General features: G+C 36.1%; 2 protein-coding genes across 3 annotated transcripts in view; one reads left to right on the top strand and one right to left on the bottom strand.

Moving 5' to 3' along the window:
- Window positions 1-26,320, bottom strand: part of CAS1 (cycloartenol synthase 1) — a 235,375-nt gene that overhangs the window by 129,136 nt on the left and 79,919 nt on the right. The window lies entirely within an intron of this gene.
- On the top strand, window positions 12,744-26,311 carry LOC149556783 (uncharacterized). The gene is made up of 5 exons (XM_089785920.1): window positions 12,744-12,843; window positions 12,978-13,130; window positions 13,269-13,669; window positions 13,824-14,102; window positions 26,204-26,311. Exons 1-5 carry the CDS (start codon window positions 12,780-12,782, stop codon window positions 26,309-26,311), a joined length of 1,005 nt encoding a protein of 334 aa, XP_089642046.1. The 5' UTR covers window positions 12,744-12,779.

Below are 26,320 nucleotides of genomic sequence, written 5' to 3'. Positions count from 1 at the left end.
TTGCAGCTCCGTTCTTGGCATTTGAGGACGTTTATCCTCTCTTGTAACATTCTAGACGTCATTCCCTTGGGGTTTGGCCTTTGAAATTCTTTGTTATCGGCTTCATTATCAGGCAGTTTAGTTGCATTTTCGGCTACAGGCAGATTTGGTATTTTGCTCATATCTTCTTCACTACTTGTCCGACGCTTATGCCGCTTTGAGGGAATGACATTACGAAGGTAGTGGACTGATTGAAGGACAAAGTACTGTAGCAGCAAGTTCAAAAGCATGGGCTGGAGTATTATGTCAATAATGCTGAAGTAATTAGTGAGTTGATAAATCTGTCATGTATTTGGTCTTATGAATTCTGAAAATGACATTTTATTGGCAACAGTTCATTTCCACTTTGCATATTATTGCAGTTTCTTTCTTGTTTATGTTTTATGATACCAATTCCATGCACAAAACACAACAAAAAATAAACGTTCGATTTCTGGAGTTATAACGGGTTTAAAACATTAAACGGAGAAATAAGAGGTTGAATGCAAACTATTTGACATAATTCCTTTCAGCAATTTGGTTTAGTTTTTGGGACATTCAGGGGTGCCCATTACAGTAAATGATGCCCTAATTTAAAATATAGTGGTATTTAATTGTAATTATCATTTGATTTTAAGATAGCAATTTGTAGATGATAGTCATCATATGAAATTGTTATAGTGTATTTGTGGACTAACCCGAGTGGTTGCAGAAGCATCCCTAGTTTGATTTCGATCTCAATTTTCCGAGGTATGTGTTTTTCAGTTTCTGTAGTAATTTCATTTGATATTAATTCAAATTTTTAGTTAAGAAATTTTGTCTAACTGATTTTAACAGTAAATCTTATTCACATGAACATGAATGATATAACTATCTTCCTATGAAACGAAGTAGGAACTGTATTTCTTTGAGTATGGTATTTGTTAATTTAGACCCAAGAAATTGGGATGTTATAGAAAAGGTATTAAGATATTTGAAGGATTGAATTAGCTCATTGTTGCACACATTCTACAGCTTATTTTTGAGCCCCTAAGAAGACAAAAGGAAAATGAGGCAAAGACAAGAGCTTTGAAAATGTTATACCAAAAGTCCTACCAAGAAAAAGAAATCAAGTATCACAAAATGCAAGGACTCCAAAAAGTGACAAGAACAAATTCAAAATATTCTTTCCTCCAAGGCAATCACATACAATGAGGTTACAACTCTCTTTCTATGCTTATTGCTATTCAAGTAATCTTTTTGGTCATAAAGTAACTAAAGAATGTGAGGGATATAATTATGGTTGGAACACGAATTGATGATCTTATAGATTCTCAAGTTGAAACTACAATACATATGCATTTAAGGAATTATAACTCATTTGTCCCTTTAGTAGATTATAATGTTGCATTTTTTAAATGCAACAATTTGATGAAGGTTGCTCCCCTTAACAACACAAACACATAACAGATATAGAGAAATAACAGCAAATTGCAAGAACAAAATGTTGGCTTCTTATTATCTCCAAAAGTATAGAATTACAAATTTCAAAAATACAACATGCAAAGCCACATGGGCATTTCTCTTTACAATATTTTGTTGCCAAAGCCACCACCAATAACCATGAACTAACTTAGACAATCCTACGAGCCTTCTTTGTATAGGTAATTTTCCTACGTTCCCTGCGGACGCGTCCCCCTCTCCCCCCAAAAAAAGGCCAAGTTTTGGAAACAGGGGCGTCCCTGGGACGAGGGGACAGGTAGGGGACGTCCCTATTATGGAAACATTACAAAAAGAGTGACCATTAGAATAAGACGGAACAGAGTAAATAGAAACTATCTAATATCGTAATATCATTCCGTAATGGTCAATCTATTTTCAAAAAATAGAAATTAGCATGTCCCCAAAAAGTGTAAAAGGAAGCCTCAAGTTGATCAAAGAGGTCTACATGTTCTACAATGTTGTCCTGTGGCTAAGACTCTCCCTGCTTCCCTAGTCAAAAGAAATGCGAGTGCTGCATTCTTAGATCACATGACCAAATTTGTGGTAATAGTTGCACCAAATTTGCTTCTTTTTGGAGTTATTTTGAGACTGAGCAGATGACAGAGATGGGCCTTTATCCTTGTTAAAGGAGTGGGCTGAAAATGCTTGTTCAGAGGAGGATGAAGGAGCATTGCTACCAAAATGTTGTTTCCAATGGTCCTGCTGCAGAAGTTTGGTGCACAAATCTGGAAATTTGAGATCAACATTAGTTGCAGTAATGTTGAGCATCTCAATAAATTGCTCATAGGATGATGGTAGACTTTTCAAAGTATTGACCACCATATCCTCTTCCTCTATTGTACGGCCAATGACCTCAAGCTGATCTTTGATGCCCTTAATCTTTAGACGATGCTCCTATAAGCACATGTGCTCATCCATGATAATAGAGAATAGTTGATTCTTCAGAAAGAAGGCTCTTCTTTTATATGATGTCTTGTGGAGATCCTTCAGTATTGTCCAGATCTTTGCAGTTGTCTTGCCAAACGGCACTTGAGGCAATTGATCATCAATAACTAAAAGCTTTATAAGCATAACCACTTAAAGATTACACTCATCAAACTTCTCTTGAATAGCATTGACTATCATAGGATGAGTCTCAGTACCTAGTGCAAGCACCTCAAGGCAACAATACTTGAAGATCATCATCATTTTCTGCTTCCAAGTGTTGTAGTTTTTTCCGTTGAATCACTGACTGCCTTCCAAGAAAAAATTGGTGAGAGATGCCATGGCACATTTTTAGATGCAAAAAAAAAACGTGAATATCAAAAACAGTGTGATCTTCAAAGTAGATTGACAGAAGACCCAAAAAAATGAAAGGACACCCAAAAGAGATCTTGAAACCCCAAAAAGAATCTAAAATTAGATTCTTATTCCATTGGTTCAAAAATTGAGGCACAAAAAACGATGCACCCAGAAAAAACAAAGACCAACTCAATTAAGATCTACAAACACCCACCAAGAATATGCAAAAAATTTGTTAATCTAACATGGGAATCGATGGTTTTCAAAAAAACCTTAGTCGGATTTAAAAACTTGAAAAAATTTGTAAAGTTCTTGAACAAAGGGCGGATTTGAAAAAAAGGCAGATTTTAATCCATGCAAAGGATCTTGTTAGCTGAAGAAAGCAAAAGATGGAGGCAGAAATCAAAAGAAAGGTCTAAGAAGCGTCGCTTTTGAGCAAAAATGTAGTAGAAAAACACTAAAATTGGTGATGAAACTCACGCGTTTTGTAGAAAAAGGGACCATGGGTGAATAAAAAGATTGCAGAAGAGCAAAGAAAATGTGTAAGCTGTTGATAAGAAACAAGAAAAATGCAAGCAAAAGTCAAAGACGTGTCTGCACCAAAAGGAAAATGCCCGGAATCTTAAGGAAGAAATGTGATTTTAATGACTTGCAATTTTGCACAAAGAAAATAGCGAAAAAATAGACATTGAATCCCTAGTCGTGTTTGAAGGGATAAAAAGATGCAAATTTTGAACATATTCGAGCAAATAATTCTAAAATTTTGAACTAATAATTTCAAAAAGAAAATAAAAAATTTCAAAGATGCCAGGAATTTTCTTTGGTACCATATTATGGAAACAATACAAAAAGAGTGACCATTAGAAAAAGATGGAAGAAAGAGTAAACAAAAACTATCTAATATCTTAATAGTCCCCACCCCATCCCCCTTTTTTTTGAAAATTCCAAGAAACGACACAAAAACTCTAAGACTTCGAGAAATTTTTATGGGGACATTTATACATCCCGGGGACGGTTGGGGACACCTTGGATGTCCTCGGGACGAATGGGTGTGCCCGATTTTATAGACAACATCAGCACATATAAAGTAATTTTTTTTTATTAAACATTTTCCTTTTTTTAATGTTAGAGTGGGCCCCTCCTTCCAAGTTCACCCTAACATTTTTATTACTATTTGGTAGTTAATTCTTGCTATTTGGGGCCCTTTGATCAATATTTGACAACATTACATTAAAAATCATGGAATTGATATTGTTGTTGCAGTCAGACTACACTCTCAAAATTATATAGGAGATTGTTTGCAAGGTTTTGGGAAAGTCTGAAAAGTGCATTACGGACCTAGAACATACATCCTTATGTCATTTTCTGGGAATACATCAGTGCTTGGTTGGTCTTGGGTTGATCTGGGTCCTTTGTGGAAGATATGGTGAATACTGGAAGTTGCATCAAGATAGCATCTTACTGTAACAAACCTATATCATGATCAAACTGTCTGTAGAAATTCTTTGTATTAATATCAATCCACTTACAATGAATTGGAAGTATAGTTTCAGAATTAAATGTTAGTAGTGTGTTTCAATTTGGAAGGTGGGTTATTGTTCTTCTTGCTATTGAAAATGAATTCTACATTATGTTCTTGGATATATTTCAAATTTTTATTTTATTATTTTAATAACATGCACATAACCAATAATTCGAAATTATGAATGCATTATAGCATATTGAGCACTGAGTTTGATTATTGAATGTTGTCTGTCAAGGTTTTATGATGTTTTAATAGCATGTTTTATCCATGTCTTTATATGAATGTGCTATATATTGCAAATTGCGTTGTATATTTTATATTTCCCCTATATTATATAGTTGTCCACATTAGCACCCCCCCCCCCTCATCCCCAAAATTGGCAAAAAAAATTGCCGTCCTAGAAACCAATACCTTCGTCCTCATAACAAAAACTTGGGAGAACATAGTAATTTTCCACTGCCCAAGAAGGTTCTAGAATTTTATCCCTATACCCTAAGCCCGACCTACCCTACATCATTATTATTTTTCATATTTTATTACAATAGAGTCAGCCCAAGTAATTTCAAATAGCACAACTTCTGGAAACCATAACTCGTCAATTGTTGCTTTAATTAACTATGATTACCACTTTTCGAAAATGGCACCATTTGGTCTATGACACTTGATGGCGCAAGCTCTAGTCAACTAGAGTTGGACCCCTTTTCGAAGCCTCAAGTGAGTTCAAACTTTTTGCACCAAAAATTCTCAAAAACTTCACAAATACACTTGGTATTGCAATTAAACTTTACTAGTAGGCTGATATATCTACAATGAACCTCCATGGGTGAAATCAGAATATTCTCAACTCAAATGACCAACTTACTAAAAATAGTAAGCTTCCAAAAATAGCAACTCTACACTGAAATAGCCCTTGTTGAAAAGACGAGAAATATTTTTGGGTGATGAAAGTTTGCCCTTACACCCAAGATACTCCTGCATCAAACACCTGGGGTAATTTAAGAAGTGACCTCACCATGTCTTAAGCGTTGAGAGGAAAACCAAAATAGTTAATCTCCTCCTTTGTTGGCTATGATGAATCTTCAACAGGACGTCATTTCCATTTGACCAAATATTCTTCATATATCTTGTTTCTTGTACTTCTACCAACACAATTGTCCAGTATATCCTCAAACTACTTCGTAGCTGAAGCAATTGCTAGAATACTCCATTGTGTTTCTGTGAGCTCATCCTTTATACTTCCTTCACAATACTCTGTTAGATCAGATATGCTAAATACTAGTGAAATATTTAGTTCACTTTACAATTTTATTGCATAAGCATTTCTTGAATCATGCTTTTTTAGTATTTTGCATGGTTAAAACTTCTTCATCTTGAACTTATCATATGTTCCTATTGGAAATCAGTTCTTTCTGAAATGAACCATAACTTCATCCCTAACCTAAATTCCTTATGCCTGATTTTCTCCTCTGCCTTAGCCTTGTTCTATGGATTAATTTTAGTGATATGCCTCCTCACCTTCTCATGAATGCTCTTCAAGTGCTTTGCAAAATTTTCAACTTCAGCACTACTTGCCTCCTCTTTGTCCAACTTCCTTAACTTTGAAGCAATTCTGGGACTACTTCCATATACTATATGGAATGATGGTTTACGAGTACTTCTATTCACAGAATTGTATGAGAATTCTACCTGTGGAAAAATCGAATCTCATATCTTTAGTTTATCTCCAACCAAGCATTGCAACAAATTTTTGAAACTCATATTCACCACTTCTGTCTATCCATCAGTTTGTGGATGATGTGATGAGCTGAATTTCAAATTTGTCTTTAACTTCTTCCACAATGTCCATCAAAGGTACCCAACAAACTTGGTGTCTTGATCTAAAACTATGCTCTTCGGTAGACCACGTAGTCTCACCACTTCTCTAAAAAAACAATTATGCCACATGAACAACATCATTAGTCTTCTTGCAGGGAATGAAATGTGTCATCTTTGAAAAACTATCAACCACCACTAAAATTGAATCATGCCTTGGCTAAGTCCTTGGAAAACCAAGAACAAATTCCATATTGATATCCTCCCATGGCTTCTTTGGTATAGGTAATGGCTCATATAACCCTGCATTATGCTTTATTCCTTTTTCCATTTGACATACTCTGCAATTCTACACAAACTTCTTGACATCTTGCTGCAAGTATGGCCAGTAATATTTCTCACTAACCATTGCAATGGTTTTATCACGACCAAAATGTCTAGTCAACCCTCCTTGATGAGATTCTCCCTCATAGAACCCCTTGCAATGCACAATTGACTTCTAAATAACAAACCTTTCTGGATGATAAAATCCAAGGACCTGGTTTTTTCTTGAGTAATAATTTCATTACAACCTTTACAAGCTTCACCAAAATCGGGATCCTCTAGAAACAGACTCTTGAATTCCTTGAACCCAACTACCTCAATTTGCATCTTTGTCAGCAAAATCTCTTTCTTGTTAAGATCATCTGCAACCATGTTCGACTTTTCACTCCTATGTTTCAAAACAAATGTATAACTCTACAAAAACTCAACCCATTTCAAATACCTCTAACTTAAGTTTCATTGGTTGTCCAACTATTGCAAATCTTGATGATAAATGTATAAAACAAACTCCTTAGGAAGAAGATAATGCCTCCACTTCTTCAATGCCTGACCTATAGCATAAAATTCCTGATAATAAACAAAATATTTTCTCTTGGCATAATCTAACTCTTCACTGAAGAAAGCAACAAGTCTACCTTATTGACTCAAAACAGTTCATATTGCATTACCACTAGCATCACAGTCTACTTGAAAAACCTTATTAAAATTTGAAACTGCTAAAATAAGTTGTTTTGTAACTTTATACTTCAACAATTCAAAATCCACTCTTGTAGTCTACTTAAACTCCTGATAAACTTTCTGTAAAAGCTAGCCAAAACGTGAAAAGATCTTACGTCACTAGCACTCCTTGGGATAGGCCATTCAAGGATAGCCCTCACCTTCTTTGGGTCCATTTTCAAACCATCTATTGAAGCTACAACTCCCAAATATACTAACTCCGCAAAACTACACTTCTTGAAATTAATCAGCAATTTCTCTTCCCTTAACTTCTCAAAACACCCTAAGAATATGCATTATATGCTCCTCCAATGTCTTACTGAAGATCAAAATATCTTCTAGGTAAACAATGACAAACTTACCCAAAAAAAAAAATTCAATTCATGAGCCGCGTGAATGTGCTCATTGTATTCATTAGCCCAAAATACATGACTAACCACTAATACAACCCCCCGTTTGTCTTGAAGGCAGACTTCCATTCATCTCTTCCTCTGAACTAAATCTGATGATATCCGCTCTTCAAATCTTCTTTTGTGAAATACATAGATCCACTCAAATAGTCCATAATAGCATTCATCATTGGCAAGGGAAATCTATACTTGATAGTAATTTTGTTGATGGTTTGAGAATATGTACACATCCTACATTCTTTGTTCTTCTTTGTTGCTAATCATGTTGGTACAACACATGGACTCGAACTTCCTCAAATCAATCCCTTTTGCAACAACTCCTATACATGCCTCTTCAATTCTTCACTTTATGCTGGTGTCATCTTGTGTGTTGCCTTATTTGGCAAACTGGCTCCTGGAATCAAGTCCATATAATGACTAATCATCCCCGCTAAGGTAATCCATCGGGCACATTATCAAATACAATATCTTGAGACTCGCCCAACAAATCTACAACTTTTGCAGGTATATCTTCTACTTCTTTACCAACTTTTGGAATTAAAGCAAAACACGTATGCTCATGCCTCATACCTTTTAGGAACTTTCTTCCATCAACTAAACATATACTATTATTACTACATACCTTTCCTTCTATGTCCTTCAATAGATTTAGCTTATGTCAAGGAGTAGGCATTCGCACGGAAATCATGTACAGCACTCCCGTCAATCTATCACGACCTTCCCAACAACATATGACATGCATCCCTAGGCATGATGTCACATAATAACTCATCATGGTAGCTCTCAGTCTTGAACTTTACTAGGCACAATTCATTGACCAAGACCTTGTGGTCATCCTACACCCAAGGAATCCAGTATGAACATGGGTGTCTCTCTCTCTTGAGCTTTAACTTTGTGACCATCTCCTCTAACACAAAATTGTCAATGCTCCCACTATTGATAATCACATCGCAACATTTATCCTCACACCTACACCTAGCAAAGAACAAGATCCTCCTTTATTTAGGTTCATCCTCATCACTCAACAAGACTCTTTTGTTAACTAGGACTTCTCATCTTTCGACATCTTCAGAATGTGATGACTTGGCATCTTCATCTACGTGTGCAACTCTTGCTTGGCCTTCTTCTCTCCTCTTTGTCCTTCCTTGGCATTGAGGGCATTCATATACCCTGTGACCTTCACCATAATGAAAACAAGTTCCATAAAAACCTCCTCGTCCTAGTCCTTCTCCTCTTCCTCTTCCTCTTCCTCTTCCTCTCTGATCCCTATTATTTTGGTTACCGGAACGATTGAAATTATCTCCCCTTTGATTCTGACTACTGCTTGCCTCAATCATTCATTTTTGGATCTTCACTTCGGCCTCCATAAGACTATCGTTGAATTTTCCACCACGACCTCTTCCACCTTGCCTGCTTTCTAAGTTCTTGCTCAATTTTTCTTCAACCCTTAAGGCAAACAAGTATGCCTCCTCAATACTGGTCATTCTAAACAGACTCAACTCCTCTTGAATACTTGGCCTCAACCCATTAAAGTAACGAGTAAATTTCTCCTTGTTAGCTTCTGCATGGCATATTACTATGAGGACTCGATAGAACTCTTCTGTATACTCTTCAACAAATCTTCTCACTTGCTTCAACCCCTGCAATTTCTTCAACAAATCAAGCTTGTAATCAACGGGAATGTATTCACTTCAATTTATCCACCATCCAATCTCATCTTATGATTTTCTCCTTTCCTCTTCTATTTCGCTCCAATTGAATCTGCTACCACCAAATTTTCACATGACCCTTCAGTATGGCCTTCACAAACTTGACCCTACTAGGATCTTCAATATCTTCATACTCAAAATATTCTTCTAATTCATTGATCTAGTCAATCAGTTCCCCTGGGTTAAGATTTCTTGAAAATGTGGGGACTTCAATCTTGAGTCTTTTTCTAATCTTGGAAATGGCCCTAAAAAGCTTATCTTCCTCAAGATCCCTAGCTTTTACTGCTCCTTTCTGTTCAACATGCCTTTCTTCTTCGAATTTATCCTTGCTTTCATCTCTTACCACAATATTCATTCCTCTACGAATCTCCTCTTGCAATGCTTGCACTTGTCTCTTGAGAGCTATAAAACCCTCAATTGCCACACCTCCAACTCTTCCGCCACATTCTCGTTGTGGAGGCATTTTCGCGATGGTTGCTCAAACCCACAACTATAGTCCTAGTGTAAATTGTCTCACCTGTCTCACAATCAGCGATCTATCTACACACTAAGGAAATCCTTCTTTGATACCACAAACAGGCTGCAAGTAGGCAAAAATGGGTTGCAAACAATGTGTTTTTGATGCAGCCAGTGTTGTCACAAATAGCCACTGGTTGGATAAAAAACAATCAGAAATGGACGTTTCACTCAACAACAACGATTTTGTAGGGCATGGGAGACCCTTTGTTGCACAAAAAATTCCACAAACATGTTGCAGAATATTAATGATATCAATAGCTGCAAGAGAAACCATTCCTCTTATTATTGTTGTGGGGTTCTTCATTGGATCGTATTCTATGACTTTTGTCGAAGGTTGGAGATCATTGCTTCTCTTGGCCAAGCTCGTAACTATTAGCAGTTACTTTCATGGGAGTTTCTTTATCTCTTGTAATATCTCTTTAATGTTTGTGATGCTTCAGCTATCACTGATGGACTCTTTGTCTTTTGTGTGGTATGATGATCTTGTCAGTTTATCACTCAGTTTTCATATATGTTGGAGACAAGTGTAAGAGTATTCAAAGTGGTGTATGTGAGAGATGACTGTGTGTATGTATGTTGGGAGCTGTCTGTGTATATGTGTGCTGAGTTTTAACAATATCATGAGAAAACCACTTGTTCAAGAACAATCTATGGTCAGATTATATGATTGGGCTGTTATTTTTCTTGAAGGATATTGTAGGAGAGTTGCACATGAATAGTTACATGTATTGTAAGAAAGTAATGTTAGTATTGTCAAAAGAGTATTCTTCTTGGCAGTTTCAAATATACTTTAGATGACTGTGTGTATGTATGTTGGGAGCTGTCTGTGTATATGTATGTATGTATGTATGTGAGAGATAACTGTGTATGTATGTTGGGAGCTGTCTGTGTATATGTGTGCTGAGTTTTAACAATATCATGAGAAAACCACTTGTTCAAGAACAATCTATGGTCAGATTATATGATTGGTCTGTTATTTTTCTTGAAGGAAATTGTAAGAGAGTTGCACATGAATAGTTACATGTATTGCAAGAAAGTAATCCAAGTATTGTCAAAAGAGTATTCTTCATAGGAGTTTCAAAAATAATTCAGATCAGAATGGTTACTGTGTTTTGATAAGTATATTATCAACTTTATTTTGTTAGACATACTCATTGTGAGAAGTACCTGTGAGATACTTACGGTCTCGTATATTCAACATTGTGTGATAAAGGCTTATTGATTGACTATCGAGAGTCATCATTTTGTAAGCATTAAGATCACTGTATTTGTTTTAAGCATACAATGAAAGGGTCCACATTTTGGGTGTGGTTGGGTCTTTCCCTCGAGTAGGAGATTTTTCCCAAGGTAAGCTACCATATTCGGTCTTCTAGCACCAAAATCACAAGTCGATTCACGGCACATTCGTATTCGGTATGAAGCAGGGTAACGTGACTCGCCACGAGTCACGTGAGTCAGGCGAGTCAGCGAGCCGCGCTGACCTCGCCGAGTCACAATGACTCGTGACTCGCGAGCGGCGAGTCACGAGGAGTGACTCGCGAGACCCGGCCTTCTTGACTCGGCCGCGACGGGCAAGAAACCGGGCCATAAAAATATAATTTTTTGCATTTTTTTTTATGTTATTTTTTTTTTACATATCTCACTCATAACAGTCTATAGTGAAAAGAAGAAAGAGAGAGAGAGGTAGAAAAGAAATAGAGGTTTCTTGTTTTGCAACCAACTGAAAGGAGGAGGAGAAAAGCTTGCATTTGTGACATTGGAGCTTGCATTTAGATCATCAAAGAGTTTATAGGAGCTCTTCTCAACACTTCCCAAAGCATTTGAAAGAGGTAAGACTTGATTGTTTAGATTTTGATGATTTTTTTGTCTATGCTTATGGGTTTTTTGCATGAATGTTTTTTTGTTTGTTTATGAGTTTTTTTTTAACTTTAGATCTTCATAAAATGCAATGCTGAAATGGTAATATTTGGTCTAAAATGTCTTATTGCAGCAACCTTTACATTGTTCCTTAATTAAGTCATAATGGCTTCTGGAGGTAAAAAACCCAAGCTCTCTAAAGGCAACAAAAAAGATGAGTGTTGGAAGTTCACCATAGAATTTCCGAGTAGAAAGAGAACTCAAACAAAATGCCTATTTTGCAAAACCATTAATAGTGGGGGGATAAATAGATTAAAATACCATATTGCTGGCTTACGTGGTCATGATATTGAGCCTTGTGGAGCTGCATTTGTTGAGGCTCAACGTTTTTGCTATATAGCCTTGGAAAAATATGAACAAGAAAAAGAATTTAAAAAAAAAAATTAGAAGAGTTAGCTTTGATTGGTTCTAGTTCCCTTCCACGCTCATCTACAAATGTTTCTGAGTCAGTAGGCTGTGTTGGAGAAGGTTCTTCCCGTCCCCCCTATCGTCCTAGTGCTTCTGTTGCTCGTGCTTCTTCTACATCTATTCCTTGCACTTCTAATGATGCTACTGCTGCTGCCCCTTCTAGTAGTGCTGCTCTTCTTCGTCCTAGAGTCAGAAAATCTAGTAAGTTGGACAACTTTTTTGTACCGCATACCACTCCTGGTGCGCAACCCTCACTTGAGAGCATGGGCTGGAATAGGGAGATACATGAAGCTGGAGTAAGAGCAATTTGCAAGTTTTGGTTTTTCTGTGACATTCCATTTATAGCAGCCAGGTACTTCAAGTTTTCAACTTCATTTATATTTGATTGTTTTATGTTTTAAGTTTTAAAATTTATATTCAATTTTATACTTTTAACTTGATGTTGAAAATTTGAAATATGCTAATTAAAATGTTTTTATAAATGTAATAGGACTCCTTATTGGCAGGAGATGATTGATGCAGTTTCCATCTGTGGTGCGGGGTTCAAAGCCCCCACTGAAGATGAGTTGAGTGGCCCCCTCTTGCTAGATATGGTTGAGGAGATGAACTGAGTTGGAGGACCACAAAAAGATTTGGAGCCAAAAGGGGTGTACCATCATGACAGATGGATGGACAGATAGGAGGTCTAGAACCCTCCTAAATTTTCTTGTTTCTAGCGGAGGTAATTCATCATGCTCTACTTCTTGAAGTCTAAAATTTAATGTATACTATTATTGAATAACAAAAATTTTGTTTTATTGAGTATTGATTCTTGATTCTTGAATGATAATTATTTTGTTTAATTTTCACTTTCAGGATCCACCATGTTTTTGAGGTCCATAGATGCTTCCTCATGTGTGAAAAATGCAAAATTCTTATGTGAGACTATTGAGGAGGTCATAAGGGAGGTGAGGGAAGACAATGTTGTCCAAGTGGTGACAGATAATGCAGCTAATTATGTTGCTGCAGGTAAAATTTGAACTTCTAACTTTCTAAGTTCTACTTCTAAAAAATTTGTTTTAGTTTTTCATTAAATTTTGAAAATTAAAAGTTTTTTAATACATCAAAAATTTTCATTGTTTACTAACTAATTTAAAATTGCTGCAGGAAAACTATTGATGGAGAGACGCCCAAAAATCTTTTGGACTCCATGTGCGGCCCATTGCATTGACCTCATGTTAGAGGATATTGGCAAGCTTGTATGGGTGAAATCATGTGTTACCAAGGCCAAAAATCTTTGTAAGTTCATCTATAATCATGCCTTGGTCCTCAGCACTATGAGGAAATACACGAAAGGAAAGGAGTTGGCTCATCCTGGTATCACAAGATTTGCCTCTAACTTTATCACACTAAAATCCTTGCTGAGTTCAAGGTTAGAGTTGAGGTGCATGTTTGTTGGTCCAAAATGGAGTTCCTCCTCCTTTGCGAGCAGCCCTGCAGGGATAGATGCAACAAAATGCATTTATGATGATGATGATTTTTGGGAGCCATGTTCGAAGATTGTGGAGGTAATTTAAAATTTAAATTTTAAATTTTAAAAGCTTAAGTCTTAAAATTTTATAAATTAATTTGTCTCATACATATTTTTGATTTATATTCATTGTGCAACTTTGCAAAGTTTCATCATTCACTAAATTGTTTTTTTGTTTAATTGTTTTGTAGATCACCGAGCCCCTTGTAGCCCTCCTACGAGATGCTGATGGCGAGAAGCCCTCTATGGGCTACATTTATGAGGGCATGGATAGGGTCAAGGAGACTATTAAGGCCAAATATGTAGGAGTTGAGGAAAACTATGGCTCTATTTGGGACATAATTGATAGGAGATGGCAAAATCAGCTTCATAAGCCCATCCACGCAGCAACCTATTACCTCAATCCGGCATACCATTTCCTTGATGATTTCAAGGCAGATGAGGAGGTTCTTAGTGGCCTATACACAGTGGTATCGAGATGTCTCCTAATCCCATGGATATATTGCTTGAGATGGATGCCTATAATAATGCATCAGGGCCCATTTTTTCAAGTCAAATTTGCAAAGAAGGTCGTACAAAATTGCAGCCAGGTAAAGATTGCAGCTTAAGCCTTATACAATCTAGTTTATAAATTTCTAGCTTTAAACTTAAAGCTCAAATTTTGAAATGAGACTAATATTTTTTTGTTTTTCTTTTTTCAAAATTCAGATAGATGGTGGCAAATGTTTGGGCCTTCAACCAAAAACCTTCAGCAAATCGCCATTCGCATTTTGAGCCAGCCAAGTAGCGCTTCTAGATGTGAGCGCAACTAGAGCATGTTCGAGCACATCCACTCGAAGAGGTGTAACAGGTTGTCTGTGCAGAAAATGAATAGTCTAGTCTTTGTGCACTACAACCTGCGCATTAGGATCAGGGAGATTTTGGATAGTGACACCTCTCCGATTACTCTAAAGGAGGTTGATCCAGAGTCTGATTGGATCACTGAGGCTACTGATCTTGTCTTTGATGATGAGGACCTACAGTGGCTTGACCAGGCAGATAGAGAGGGCCAGGCTGAGGCTGTGGCTATGGCAGCAGAGGACCAGAGAGCTCCAGTTGTTCCTAGTGGCAGCTCACAGAGATTGGCAGAGCCAGAGGCAGAGAGTACAGTTGATCCTAGAGGCACCTCACGAGCTGATGCTATGGCTACTGAGACATCCAGGACCTACCTTAGACGCCTTACTAAAAGGCATTTTGTAGATTATACTGAGCCTGAGCCTGAGGTTGAGGCTGAGGTTGGGGATGAGGATGAGGATGACGATGAGGATGAGGATGATGATGAGGACTCCGACTAGGAGCCATAGCTGTAGACTTATAGTCTTGTTTTAACTTTTTGTTTAACAATTTAACAGTAACTTAATATATGATCAGCATTTGGAACATTTGAATTTGATGATGACTATTGAATCTTGATGTGTTGGATTTCATAATGCATAAATGATAATACATATACATTTTGATGGTTTGCATGGATTTATCTTAGTTTGACTTTAATTACTAGTAATATAGTATTTACTTTTAGCAATTTACCTTTGTAAGTTTGTAACTTTGTAGTTTGTAGTATTGTACATATGTAATCGATGTTTGACTTTTAAGTTTTAAGTTTTTAACTTTAAGTATGTGGCATGTGCATTATAATTTATGATCAAATTATCTTCTATTTAATGATGTTATTGTGTCTTTATGCTTTATTAATAATGGGTGCATGGAGCGTTCTTTAAATCCTAAAAAATCTCAAAATTTCGAGGTTTTTTCACTTTGCCGAGTCACCGCCGAGCCGGGTCACGAGTCAAGTTACCCTTGCCAAGTCCGAGCCGAGTCCGAGTCTCGTTACACTAGTATGAAGTCAGCTCCAAACCGACATTTTACAAGGAATTGGGTGCAAATTCGGTCAAAGGGACCCTAGTCGAATTTTTAATCATCTGCAGCGAATTTTGACCAATCAACATGCACCCAAAACAAATTTGGATCAATTTCAGTGAATTTCAAATGCATGTCGTGTCGTTGGGGTTAAGATTACTTTGAGAATCTGTAATCAATGCGTTTCTTGCTGCAAAATGAGTCATCAAAGCTCAGAAAATTAACACGTAAATCTTGCAAAGTGCAGATGGAATCTTTCAAGTTCAAGTCTTTTGTCTTTTATTTGCAGAGTAGTCTGGAAAATGAGAGGACTGCTAAACTTTTCTTCTGTATCTTGACCCACTTACAGATGACAAACATAAGTATAGTTAATTAAAAAAAGGTTGAAATTTGGCATACAGTTTTCCTTTCGTACTCTTTGTGAGTGAAGATTCAAGAAATGACGATGAAAACAAATTAGCTTTGACGGTGATTTTTATAGTTTTTTAATAGCCACGGAAGCATTCTTCTCCCTCCACACAAGAATACAAAGCGGAATTTTTTTCGAGCCCCAAAGGAATGAAGACGCCGCACTTTTGTAGAAGACAACAATTCGTTAAAGGGCAGGTCAAATACAACTTTTTTGCAGGTCGTTGACAGAATAGAAGGCAGCTGGTTTTTGTATTACATGATATCTCTTGAAAGCATGTATTGTCTTGACTCGCAATATTTCATGTACTAAGTAATCTAGATGGTTAAGTAATCACAGAAACCTTGACATATTCTATGTATGTCAAGTTACTATCAAGCATAAAATGTTAAAAAATAAAATAATAACTGAAAAGCTACATCAACTTATGCATGTCCTTGTACAGAGGAAAACTACCGCAGTTGCAATACATATAAATAATGCTTTCAAAATTCATACATCATAATTAACAATTCCTATTATTGGATACTTCCCACAACCTCAAGATAGATCACTCGATTCTAGTTTTCTTCCTTATCTCTGTAATTGCAACTCTTAGTATCATTAATCGAGTCGTGTTAAGGCAGTAGTTTGGTGTTTGTAGTTTGCATTGTACATATTACTCAAGTAGAGAGAAATAAATAGGATATGTGAACTATGCTCAAACTGCAGTTAGCTTGCATAGTATAATATTTTTAACTTTTTATTTTTTTTAAATCCCTGTGCTAGCAAACACCAACCCAGTCCAAAAAAAATTGAGCGAATGTCGAACCCGAATCTAGAACCCGCATCCGAACCGGCAACTTAGAATAAATGTGTCACTTCTTCATATGTTTTTCTGATTTTATGTATATTGCATTCATATTATTCTAGTCATAATATTAACATGGTATCAGAGCCAGATTTATAGAAAAGATCCATAACCAAAACTCTCAAGCCTTGAGATATTCTATTTATGGTGAATATTCTTGGACCATCACAAGTTACTGCACAAGTCTTCTTGGTTCAATTATGATCGTTCAAGATTGAGGATTGTTCATGTTTACGAAAAATATTCTTAAGGAGATGTTCATCGGTATTTATTGTGCAAGATAGTATGAATGTCGTGCTATGATCATCATATGATTCATAAAGATAGTTGTGTATTGATCTTTACTTGTGTGCATGTTGAGATCCTTCTTAAGGAAGATTAGACAACTAAGAGATAAGTAGTTTATGATTATACCTTGAATGTTGATCATGAATTTTTGTTATACAACTGGGAATTGTGTAAGCTTTTAGCATTGATTTATATTAAGATTTCTCTTCATGATAGGTTGAATCTATGAACTATTATTAATCTATCTTGGTTTGCAAGACAGATCAAGAACAATGGGATGATGAGAGATTACATGCAGAGTCATCCAAGTTGTAGAAATAAAAATGGGGAATGTTGCTTGCAGCCATGGAACTGAATTGGTGATACATAACCTCGTAAAAGTGACAGAACCTATTCAGATTGTCATTGCAATTAGTTTAATCAAAGAGGAAGAAATGACATTCAGCGGGAAACTATTCAGCTGCATAAATCAGATTGAAAGGGAGCTTGAGTAGCAAATGTTGAATACCAAGACCTTTGCAAAGGATTAGCAAGCTTGAGTAGCAATGTGACTGCAAAAGCTCATTGTTGGACAAACATTGGAGTCAATTTCTTAGTATTGTGATAATCAAATCTATAAGAATGTTGCCATGTTGAGAGGCAATCTCAGCTAAGAGGGAATCTCAGCATTCAGATGATATTTTATGTGTGCTTCAATGAGTTATTCTCTACAAAAGAAGTTCTGAAATCCCTTGTTAATGAGTTCTTCTCTGCAAGAGAAGTTCGAGGTAAAATTGCTTGTTGGTGAGTTCTTCTCTGCAAGAAGTTTGAGGTGAAATCCTCGCTAATGAGTTCTCTGCGAGCAAAGTTTGGGGTGAAATCCCTTGTTAGTGAGTTCTTCTCTGCGAGAAGTTTGAGGTGAAATCCTTGCTAATGAGTTCTTCTTTGTGAGAGAAGTTTGAGGTGAAACTGCTAGTTCCACTCTCTATGTGTACCTATGGTGGATTCACCCTTTGGAAGTAGCCATGGTGGAATACGTGTGTGGCTGCATGACTTTACTTTCAACTTTTCATATTCACCCTCCACCAGTAGCTTTGATGAATACTATTATGTTCACATAACAATTTTATTAAGAAAAATCCATAATGAGAAATTTATTGACATTTTTGGGGGTTGCAACTCCATTGTGCTTGTCAAGTTGAGAGGCACATTGTCATATCAATGATCTCTCTCTTGCTAAGAGGGAGTGTAAATGATTTCAGTATTGCGAGAGAAATCATTCTTCTTGTTAGCATTTTGGCATTTATTACGAGGTAATTGGTAAAATACTTCCTTGTTATTAACACAGACCAGAGAGGTCTATATATACAAAAGAATGGAACGATGTTTCCTTAGGAAACGATTGTAAAGAATAGAAACTTTCTATTCTAGCTAAGAGAAAACGAACATATATCTACAGCTAACTAAATATTAGAAACATTCTAATATTTACAATAGATTGCAAATAGATTACCATTAACTAATAATAGATGTTTCTCTATTATCGTACTACCCTCCCTTAATGGCTAATCTATCCACAACACCAAGTTGTCCTCTGAATTTGACGAACTTATCAAGACCAAGAAGCTTGGTGAGAATGTTTGCAGTCTGATTTGTGGTAGGAACATACTACAAATCTATTGTCTCGTCTTTAACCTACTGCTCTATGTAGTAATAGTGAAAATCCACATGCTTGGTTTGTTCATGGAAGACTGGATTTCATATTAACTTGATAACGCCTTCATTATCAACAAACAAAGTTGTCGGTCCTGCTAGTAACATCTGCATATCCCCAAGCATCCGACGAAGCCAAACAGCTTCACATCTTACATTAACAGTCCCTCCATATTCGTCCTCTGTAGAGGAGAGAGAAATTGTCTGTTGCTTCTTACTAGTTCATGTGACAGCACCAGATCCCAAATTGAACACATATCCAGAAGTTGACTTTTTGTCGTCAATGGAGCCTACCCAATCTGAATCTGTGAACCCACTAAGTCTAGGATTAGAATTTCGAGAGTAAATAAGTTCATAATCTAAAGTGCCCTTCACATAACAAAGCACACACTTTGATGTCATCCAATGATCAGCCTTAGGAGTTGTCATAAAGCATGAGATATAGTTGACTACAAAGGTGATATCAGGCCTAGCAGCAAAGAGGTAGATGAGGCTGCCTACTAGTTGCATGTATGTAGTATTATCAACAGGCGGAGAATTAGACTTGGCTATTAACTTGAGATCTTTCTCCATGGGTGTAGATACAAGCTTGCAATCCTACATATTGAATTTGTCTAACAGAGTCCTGGCATATTTGGACTAAGAGATGAATATACCAGAAGATTGTTGCCAAACCTCAACACCTAGGCAATAATGCATAAACCCAAGGTCGGTCATATCAAAAGACTGACATAAATTATGTTTGATTCTCTAAATCAAAGATGTCGAACTACCAATGATGATCAAATCATCCACATAAATAACAAGAACGATGATGTCACTATTAGTAGTCTTGATGTACAAATTTGAGTCTGAAGAACTCCTCTAGAAGCCTTGATCACTAAGTTACTTATCAATTTTCATGTACAATGCCCTAGGGGCCTGCTTCAAGCCATAGAGAGCTTTCACTAATCTGAGAACCTGATGTTCTTTACAGACAAGCTTGAAACCAGGAAGTTATGTCATGTAGACCTCTTCATGGAGATCACCATTCCGGAAAGCACTCTTGACGTCCATCTAATGGACCTTCCAGCCAAACTGTGTTGCCATGGCTAGGACTAATCTGATTGTGCTCATCTATGCAGTAGGAGAAAAGGTCTCCTCATAATCAATGCCCTCACGCTAAGAAAATCCCTTAACAACTAAACAAGCTATGTACTTATCCAAAGTACCATCAGATTTGTCTTTGATTTTGTAAACCCATTTGCAACCACTGGGTTTCCTCCCTAGTGGAAGATCAAAAAAGACACAGGTGTTATTCTTCAACAAGCTCTGGTGTTCAAATGTCATGGCATGTTCCCACTCTGGAATTCCTTTAGCTTCAGAATATGTTTGAGGTTCAAACACTATAAATGTTGGCCATGAGAAGAAAGTTAACAGACTCTGTAGGTTTTCTCTTTTACCAAATAGTTCTCCCATCAATGAGGTTGTCATTACGAATATCAACAAGTGTCTTAGACCACCACTTAGGCCAGAGAGGAGAACAACCAACATTAGTATCAGGAGATGCTTGGCTATCAGGTTCCTCATTAGAAGAATCTGGATCAAACTCAGGTCAAGCCTCTACAAATCGAGGTGATCCTACAAGAGAAGGTGGAGATGTCTGTATAGGGATCACTAGTATAAATGAAGTTGCAGGAGTCACTAGAGCCCTCCCATCAAGTGGATCTAATGGAAGCCTAACTCCCAAATCATGAGCCTTCATATGTTAGTCTGCTGGATCAAGAACAAGGGAAACAGGCAGGAATGGTCCTCACTACTCATCAAAAACTACATCATGATTGTGAATAGAAAGAAAATGGAAACCCTCTTCACAACCCTAATTTTCAAAAGGAATGATCCAAATTAATTAAACACAAGAAGGTGTTCAATGCAGAAATTGATCAAGTGATGAAAAATGGGGGGGGTTTATATGTGATCTTTCTATTATTGGGGAGTATGTGCTTAAATCTTGAAATAAAGGACAAATACTAACCTTGAATCTGGAAAATGCTGATTTCTAATGTCTTTATGAAGTTTCTGGAAACTCTACAACAAGTTTTGGACTACAAATGTCGAGATGAAGAAAACCTAGAAATATTATCTTTTTGAAGGGAGGTCAACCTTGACCCTGTTGGTGGGGCACAATTTACCCCGAGGCACAATTGTACCTCGAAAAGTCAACCTTGACCTGCACAGCTCTGACGAAATTTTTGTTCGCAGATCTCGCAAGTTTGACAAAAAGGGTATCTGAATCTGCTCTTTGATTCGTTGTTCCACACCTGTATCTACAAGAAAAATGGTTTTGCTTATGGGATGGGGGGTTTGCCTTAGTCAAACCCTAATTTAGAATTAACCTTGAAATATAATTGAAACAATATATATGCATAAACAAAGTAAATGAAACTATTCACCTTACTTATGTGGAAATCCTTGTGGAAGATTCGAATCCCTATATCCACAAGTACGGATGCTCCAAATGTATGTAGAATGTATATAGGAAGTCTCAAATCAATGTCATTAGATCTTCAATACCAATCTTGAATGTATTTTTGCATAGAAGAAGGCTTGGATGAATGTGGATAGAGAAATCTTCAACAAGAGGGCTCCATAGAGATTTTATGAATGTTGAGACGACTGTTGAAACTTGTCTTTATCCTTTTGAAAGGATTTGGCAACAAAGGCTTGCTCTATGGAGGTTGAGCTGGAACTAATACAAAACTGTTGTTTCCACCGATCTTGCTAAAGCAAAAGTGTGCATAGATCAGTGAACTTCAGATCAATACCAGAAGACAGGATATTGAAATCTCAATAAAATGCTCATACAGCTTTGGTAAACTCCGGAGAGTGATAACCACAACGTCCTCTTCCTCCATCTTGCGACCAATGGCAAGCATCTAATCACGGATTTCCTAAATCCTATTCAGGTGAGCCTGGAGTGAGGTTCGCTCATCCATGATAATAGAAAACAGAGCGTTCTTCAAGAAGAAAGCTTTGCTTTTGTCAGAAGTCTCATGAAGACCTTTGAGATGTGCCCATATCTTGGCAATTGTCTTGCCGGATGGAATCAAAGATAATTGATCATCAGCTATAGATAATTTGCAAGGTTGCATGGGTACTCGTACCCACACCCCTGGTACTCGTACCCACGTACCCAAGTACCGGGTACACGTATCCCACGTACCGGGTACTCGGTGGAGAGCATCATAGCTAAGGACCTTGATTAAGATTCTGATTTTTTTTTTTGGTTTTTTGTTTTTGTATTAGCTTGTTGTTTATCAAACTTAATTCAATACCAAATCAGTTTGAAACTTTGATACTCATTAACAATAAACTTTATCACTGTTCAAGTTAAAAGTTTATCATTTGCAATATGTCATTGTCATATGGTTTAGGATCTTCTTGTTCATGTTTGAAGTCTGCCTTCTTTGTTATGCATCTAAGCATTTATCATGTATTATTATTTCAAACATATAGCAAATCTGAAACTGAAAACAGTACATTACATTTGCAAACTTTATCACTGTTCTTGTTTTGAAAAACCATTGTCATGACTCATAAAATCAGATTTTTTATAAATATAAAAGTGTAATTTTTAAGTAAGTTTGACATACCCAAGTACCTCCGTCCCCAATAATGAAAAATACTTTAAACATTCAGCAATAGCATATATATATATATATATTTGACTTATGGCTTATATTTTCAAATTTCTTGTTTTGAATGCTCAATGTCATGACTCATGACAAATATTTTGATTTTTATATTTTCTATAAAATATTAATTATATAGAAAAAATTAGGCTTACACACGTACCCCCGTCCCCTATTTTGAAAAATATGCGTACCCGTACCCGCTCCCGTACCCGTTCCCGTTCCCGTACCCACGTACCCATGCAACCTTGATAATTTGAGAAGCATCACTGTCTCTCGATTATTCAAATCCCATAAATCCTAATCAGGGCTAGGGGCGGTCGGACGTTCTGTAACACCCAAAAATCTAATTGATATTCCAATATTCAAAAATTGATATGATCCGCTACTTCCAAGTGCCATAGTTTTGACCATTGAATTTTGAGTTGCTTTCAAGCAGAATATTTGTCAAAGATGTCATAGCATGCTTTCCAATGAAAAAGCGTGAGTATTTGTTAAGGGACGTTCTTCAAGGCAAAAAATGGAAGACCTAAAAAATTTGAAGGACAACCCAGAAGAGAGCTCGATAAACCCAAAAAAAATGTTGTTGATTTCTAGATCTACTAGCTTGAAAATCAAGGCACCCAAAAAAACAGACGATAACCCAGTTGAGCTCTCAAAAAACCCACCAAGGTTTTGTAATCAAGAAAAATTTGAGGTCAAAAAAATACGGTTTCGAGCAAAAAACCAAGTCAACGGCCATGGAGGAAAAATTGCAGAGAAAAACGAGTGCAAGCAAAAGAACAGTTCGATTTGTTCAAAATAGGAGCGTTTTGATTGAGACGGCAAAGAGCATGAAGTTTTCATACAGAAAAAACGGATTTTCACCCTAAATTGCCATTGAAACTAGACTCACGACCTCAAAAAAACACTCATGGAAGCCACAATTTTTCACCAAACAAGGAGCCCCAGCATCTGCAATGCAAGCTTGTGATTTCGGATATTGCAGTCGCGAATTCTCTGGAAAAAAATCATGATTTACCAGTGACAAAGGGATCGCAATTTGTGGAACCAAGCTAGAAAACGAAAAAAATGTGATTTATAGACTTCTGTGCTAAAAACCCTACCCAAAAACTAGGTAGTGACTAGATGAATTCCTCACAAAAATGGAAAACTAAGCTAAGAGAACTATTCTAGCTAAGAGAAAACTACCATCTTTAGCGAACTAAATATTAGAAACATTCTAATGTTTACAATAGATTACAAATAGATTACCACTAACTAATAATAGACGTTTATCTATTATCATAATAGGTTCTTCATTGGTTTGTGTTTTATGACTTCCGTTCAAGATTGGAGACTGTTGCTTCTCTTGGCCAAGCCCGTAACTGTCAGCGATTACTTTCACTAGAGTTTTTAATCTCTTGCAATGTTTCTTTGTGACGCTTCAGCTATCAATAATGGGCTCTTGTCTATTATATGGTATGATGATCTTGTCAGTTTATTATTTGATTTTATGTATGTTGGAGACAAGCGTAAAGAGATGAGCATTCATAGTGGTGTATGTAAGAGTTGATATTGTGTGTATGTCAAGAGATGCCTATGTATATGGGTGCCAAGTTTTAATCTTATCACGATCAAGGCACTGTTTCAAGAATAGCCTATGGTTAGTTAATATGATTGGGTTGTTACTTTTCTTGAAGGATAGTGTCAAAGAGTTGTACATAATTTTTTCCATGTATTGTAAGAATGTTATCTGAGTATTGTCAAGAGTATTATTCTTCTTAGGGGTGTGACATATAATTTACATCATAATGGTTAATATGTATTTCAACCAATGTATGATGAAGTTTATTTTGTTAAACATGCTCATTGTGAGAACTATTTGTGAGATAGATACTATATTCTCCTATATTCAGTATTTTGTGAAAAAGGCTTATTGATTGACTGGTGAGAGTCATCAATTGTAAGAATAAAGATCACTGTAGTTGTTTTGAGCATACAATAAAAGGATCTACTTTTTGGGAAAAGTTGGGTTTCTCCCTCGAGTACAAGGGTTTTCCCACAGTAAATAATGGTGTCGTTGTTTGTATGCTCTTCTAACTATTTGTATATTAAATCCACATTATTCTGGTTCATAACATTAACACAGAAGTGTACTACGAAGCAGAAAAACACCAAAAAGGGTCGCACAAGAGGCAGACAAAACCCATCAAGCAGAGGCAGTGTCATGATTTGATTAAAAACTAGATAGAACCCAGGCACGGATTCACCTATCAAACTAGACAAAAATCCTAGTCGGGTTTTTGAAAACCAGAATTGATTCAAAAAAAAAATTAGAAGATAACTTCAATCAAAAAGTTATTTATTTTCCCAAAAAAATTAACGCCAATGAAATTTTGAAAATTTTAGGATGAATAGTTCCATGAGAAATTATAAAATTTTCAAAAACTAATTGCCTTAACCCTGATACCATATTACTAGAGGTATTTAGTAAATAATTGAATGATTAAATTACAAACGAATTGTTGTTATAGAGATTACAATCGAGAGGATTCTAAAAAGAAACATACAATAATAGAAAGAATCCATTATGCAAGATATTTATAAAATCTAGAAGTGGTCATTAAAATAGAAATAAATAAACTTTAAAGATATTATTTTAATAAGAACGGCTATATGAAAAATAGGAAAATTCTAAATATAAATGAAAATTTAAAATATTAATATAAAAACATGGATAAAGCATGCTTATATACATTATAGAACCTTAAATCATAATGTTTGTGTTAAATAATTTGAATTGAGAGTTCACATTAGAGCTAAAGTCGGACAAATTATGAAAACTAAAAAATTAATACTATGGGACAGCCAGGGAGCGCATTTCAAATTTCAAATTTTCCAAGATGTCTCAATTTCAAAGATAGGTCAAATTATGTTGGGGCACTTCCCTTGATAACATTGCTATGCAATGGTTAGGGTCAGATAATATCACATCATAATCATATACAGCAGTCAGCAAATGGAGAACACCTCTCTCAAGAATTTCATTTCCAACTACAAAATGAAGCTTTACTTGCAAGCCAAACAGGATAAAAATGCTTTATGAGATTATATCTGTAACGAAGCTTTATACAGTTCCTGCTTCATAGGATGATCAACCATTTTTTTTAATTTAAAAGCATCCTTATTTATGGGTCTGATGCATATATTTTATATTATATATTAAATTTATTTATAATAAATTTATATTTATAAATTGTTATTTATTTTACTATTTTTACAAATATATTTTGATGTTTATTATATTTTGTATTTATTTGTGTAATATCTCTCCAAAAAAAATCTTATCCTCAAAACCTGTTTCTGTTAGGCAGGCACCTTCCATACGTATTCTTCCATTGACTACAGCCTCCAATCCTCACATCAGGTCAGCATATATCATCATTTACCAGCAGAAACACTAAAAGAGTTTTCACCCAAAGATAATCAACTTTGACAAAGACTGAACCATCTGTGGTATCAAAATTCCCTTTCTCATTCTCCACTAGATCCCTTCCAGATGACAATATTATAATTGCAAAAATTGATGGTAGAGTTCTTCATATACATTCCTGGCAAATCTCTGTTGCGTAAATATAATTCTTAAAAAAACTGCTTCTTCATTTATTAATACTTAACATTTTCAGAGTTGTAGCAGCTGCATAAAAAGATGGGGCTCTATTCATAACAACAGTACAAAGCATGTTGCCATATGGTGGATTCAAAATTTCAAATCATCAGGATCTTGATGATAAATTGGTGATTGTTATTAGTCTACCAATGGAGCTTGAATATCTACCACCAATAAGACACAGCAATCATATTCAAAGTGCAATTGCACAACAGTAAAGGGTGATC

This window comes from Cupressus sempervirens, chromosome 5 (assembly GCF_028749045.1).
Source record: "Cupressus sempervirens isolate cs-2001-9-10 chromosome 5, ASM2874904v1, whole genome shotgun sequence".
In the NCBI taxonomy this organism is placed as follows: Eukaryota; Viridiplantae; Streptophyta; class Pinopsida; order Cupressales; family Cupressaceae; genus Cupressus; species Cupressus sempervirens.
This window is presented reverse-complemented; position numbering and strand designations above follow the sequence as displayed.

Bases quoted from the DNA above. Each gene is read 5' to 3' on its own strand.
- LOC149556783 (XM_089785920.1), top strand. From the start codon at position 12,780: ATGACAGATGGATGGACAGATAGGAGGTCTAGAACCCTCCTAAATTTT. The intron at 12,844-12,977 runs GTAATTCATCAT...TTTCACTTTCAG, and splicing joins TTTTCTTGTTTCTAGCGGAG to GATCCACCATGTTTTTGAGG. The intron at 14,103-26,203 runs GTATCGAGATGT...TCAAATCATCAG, and splicing joins TTAGTGGCCTATACACAGTG to GATCTTGATGATAAATTGGT.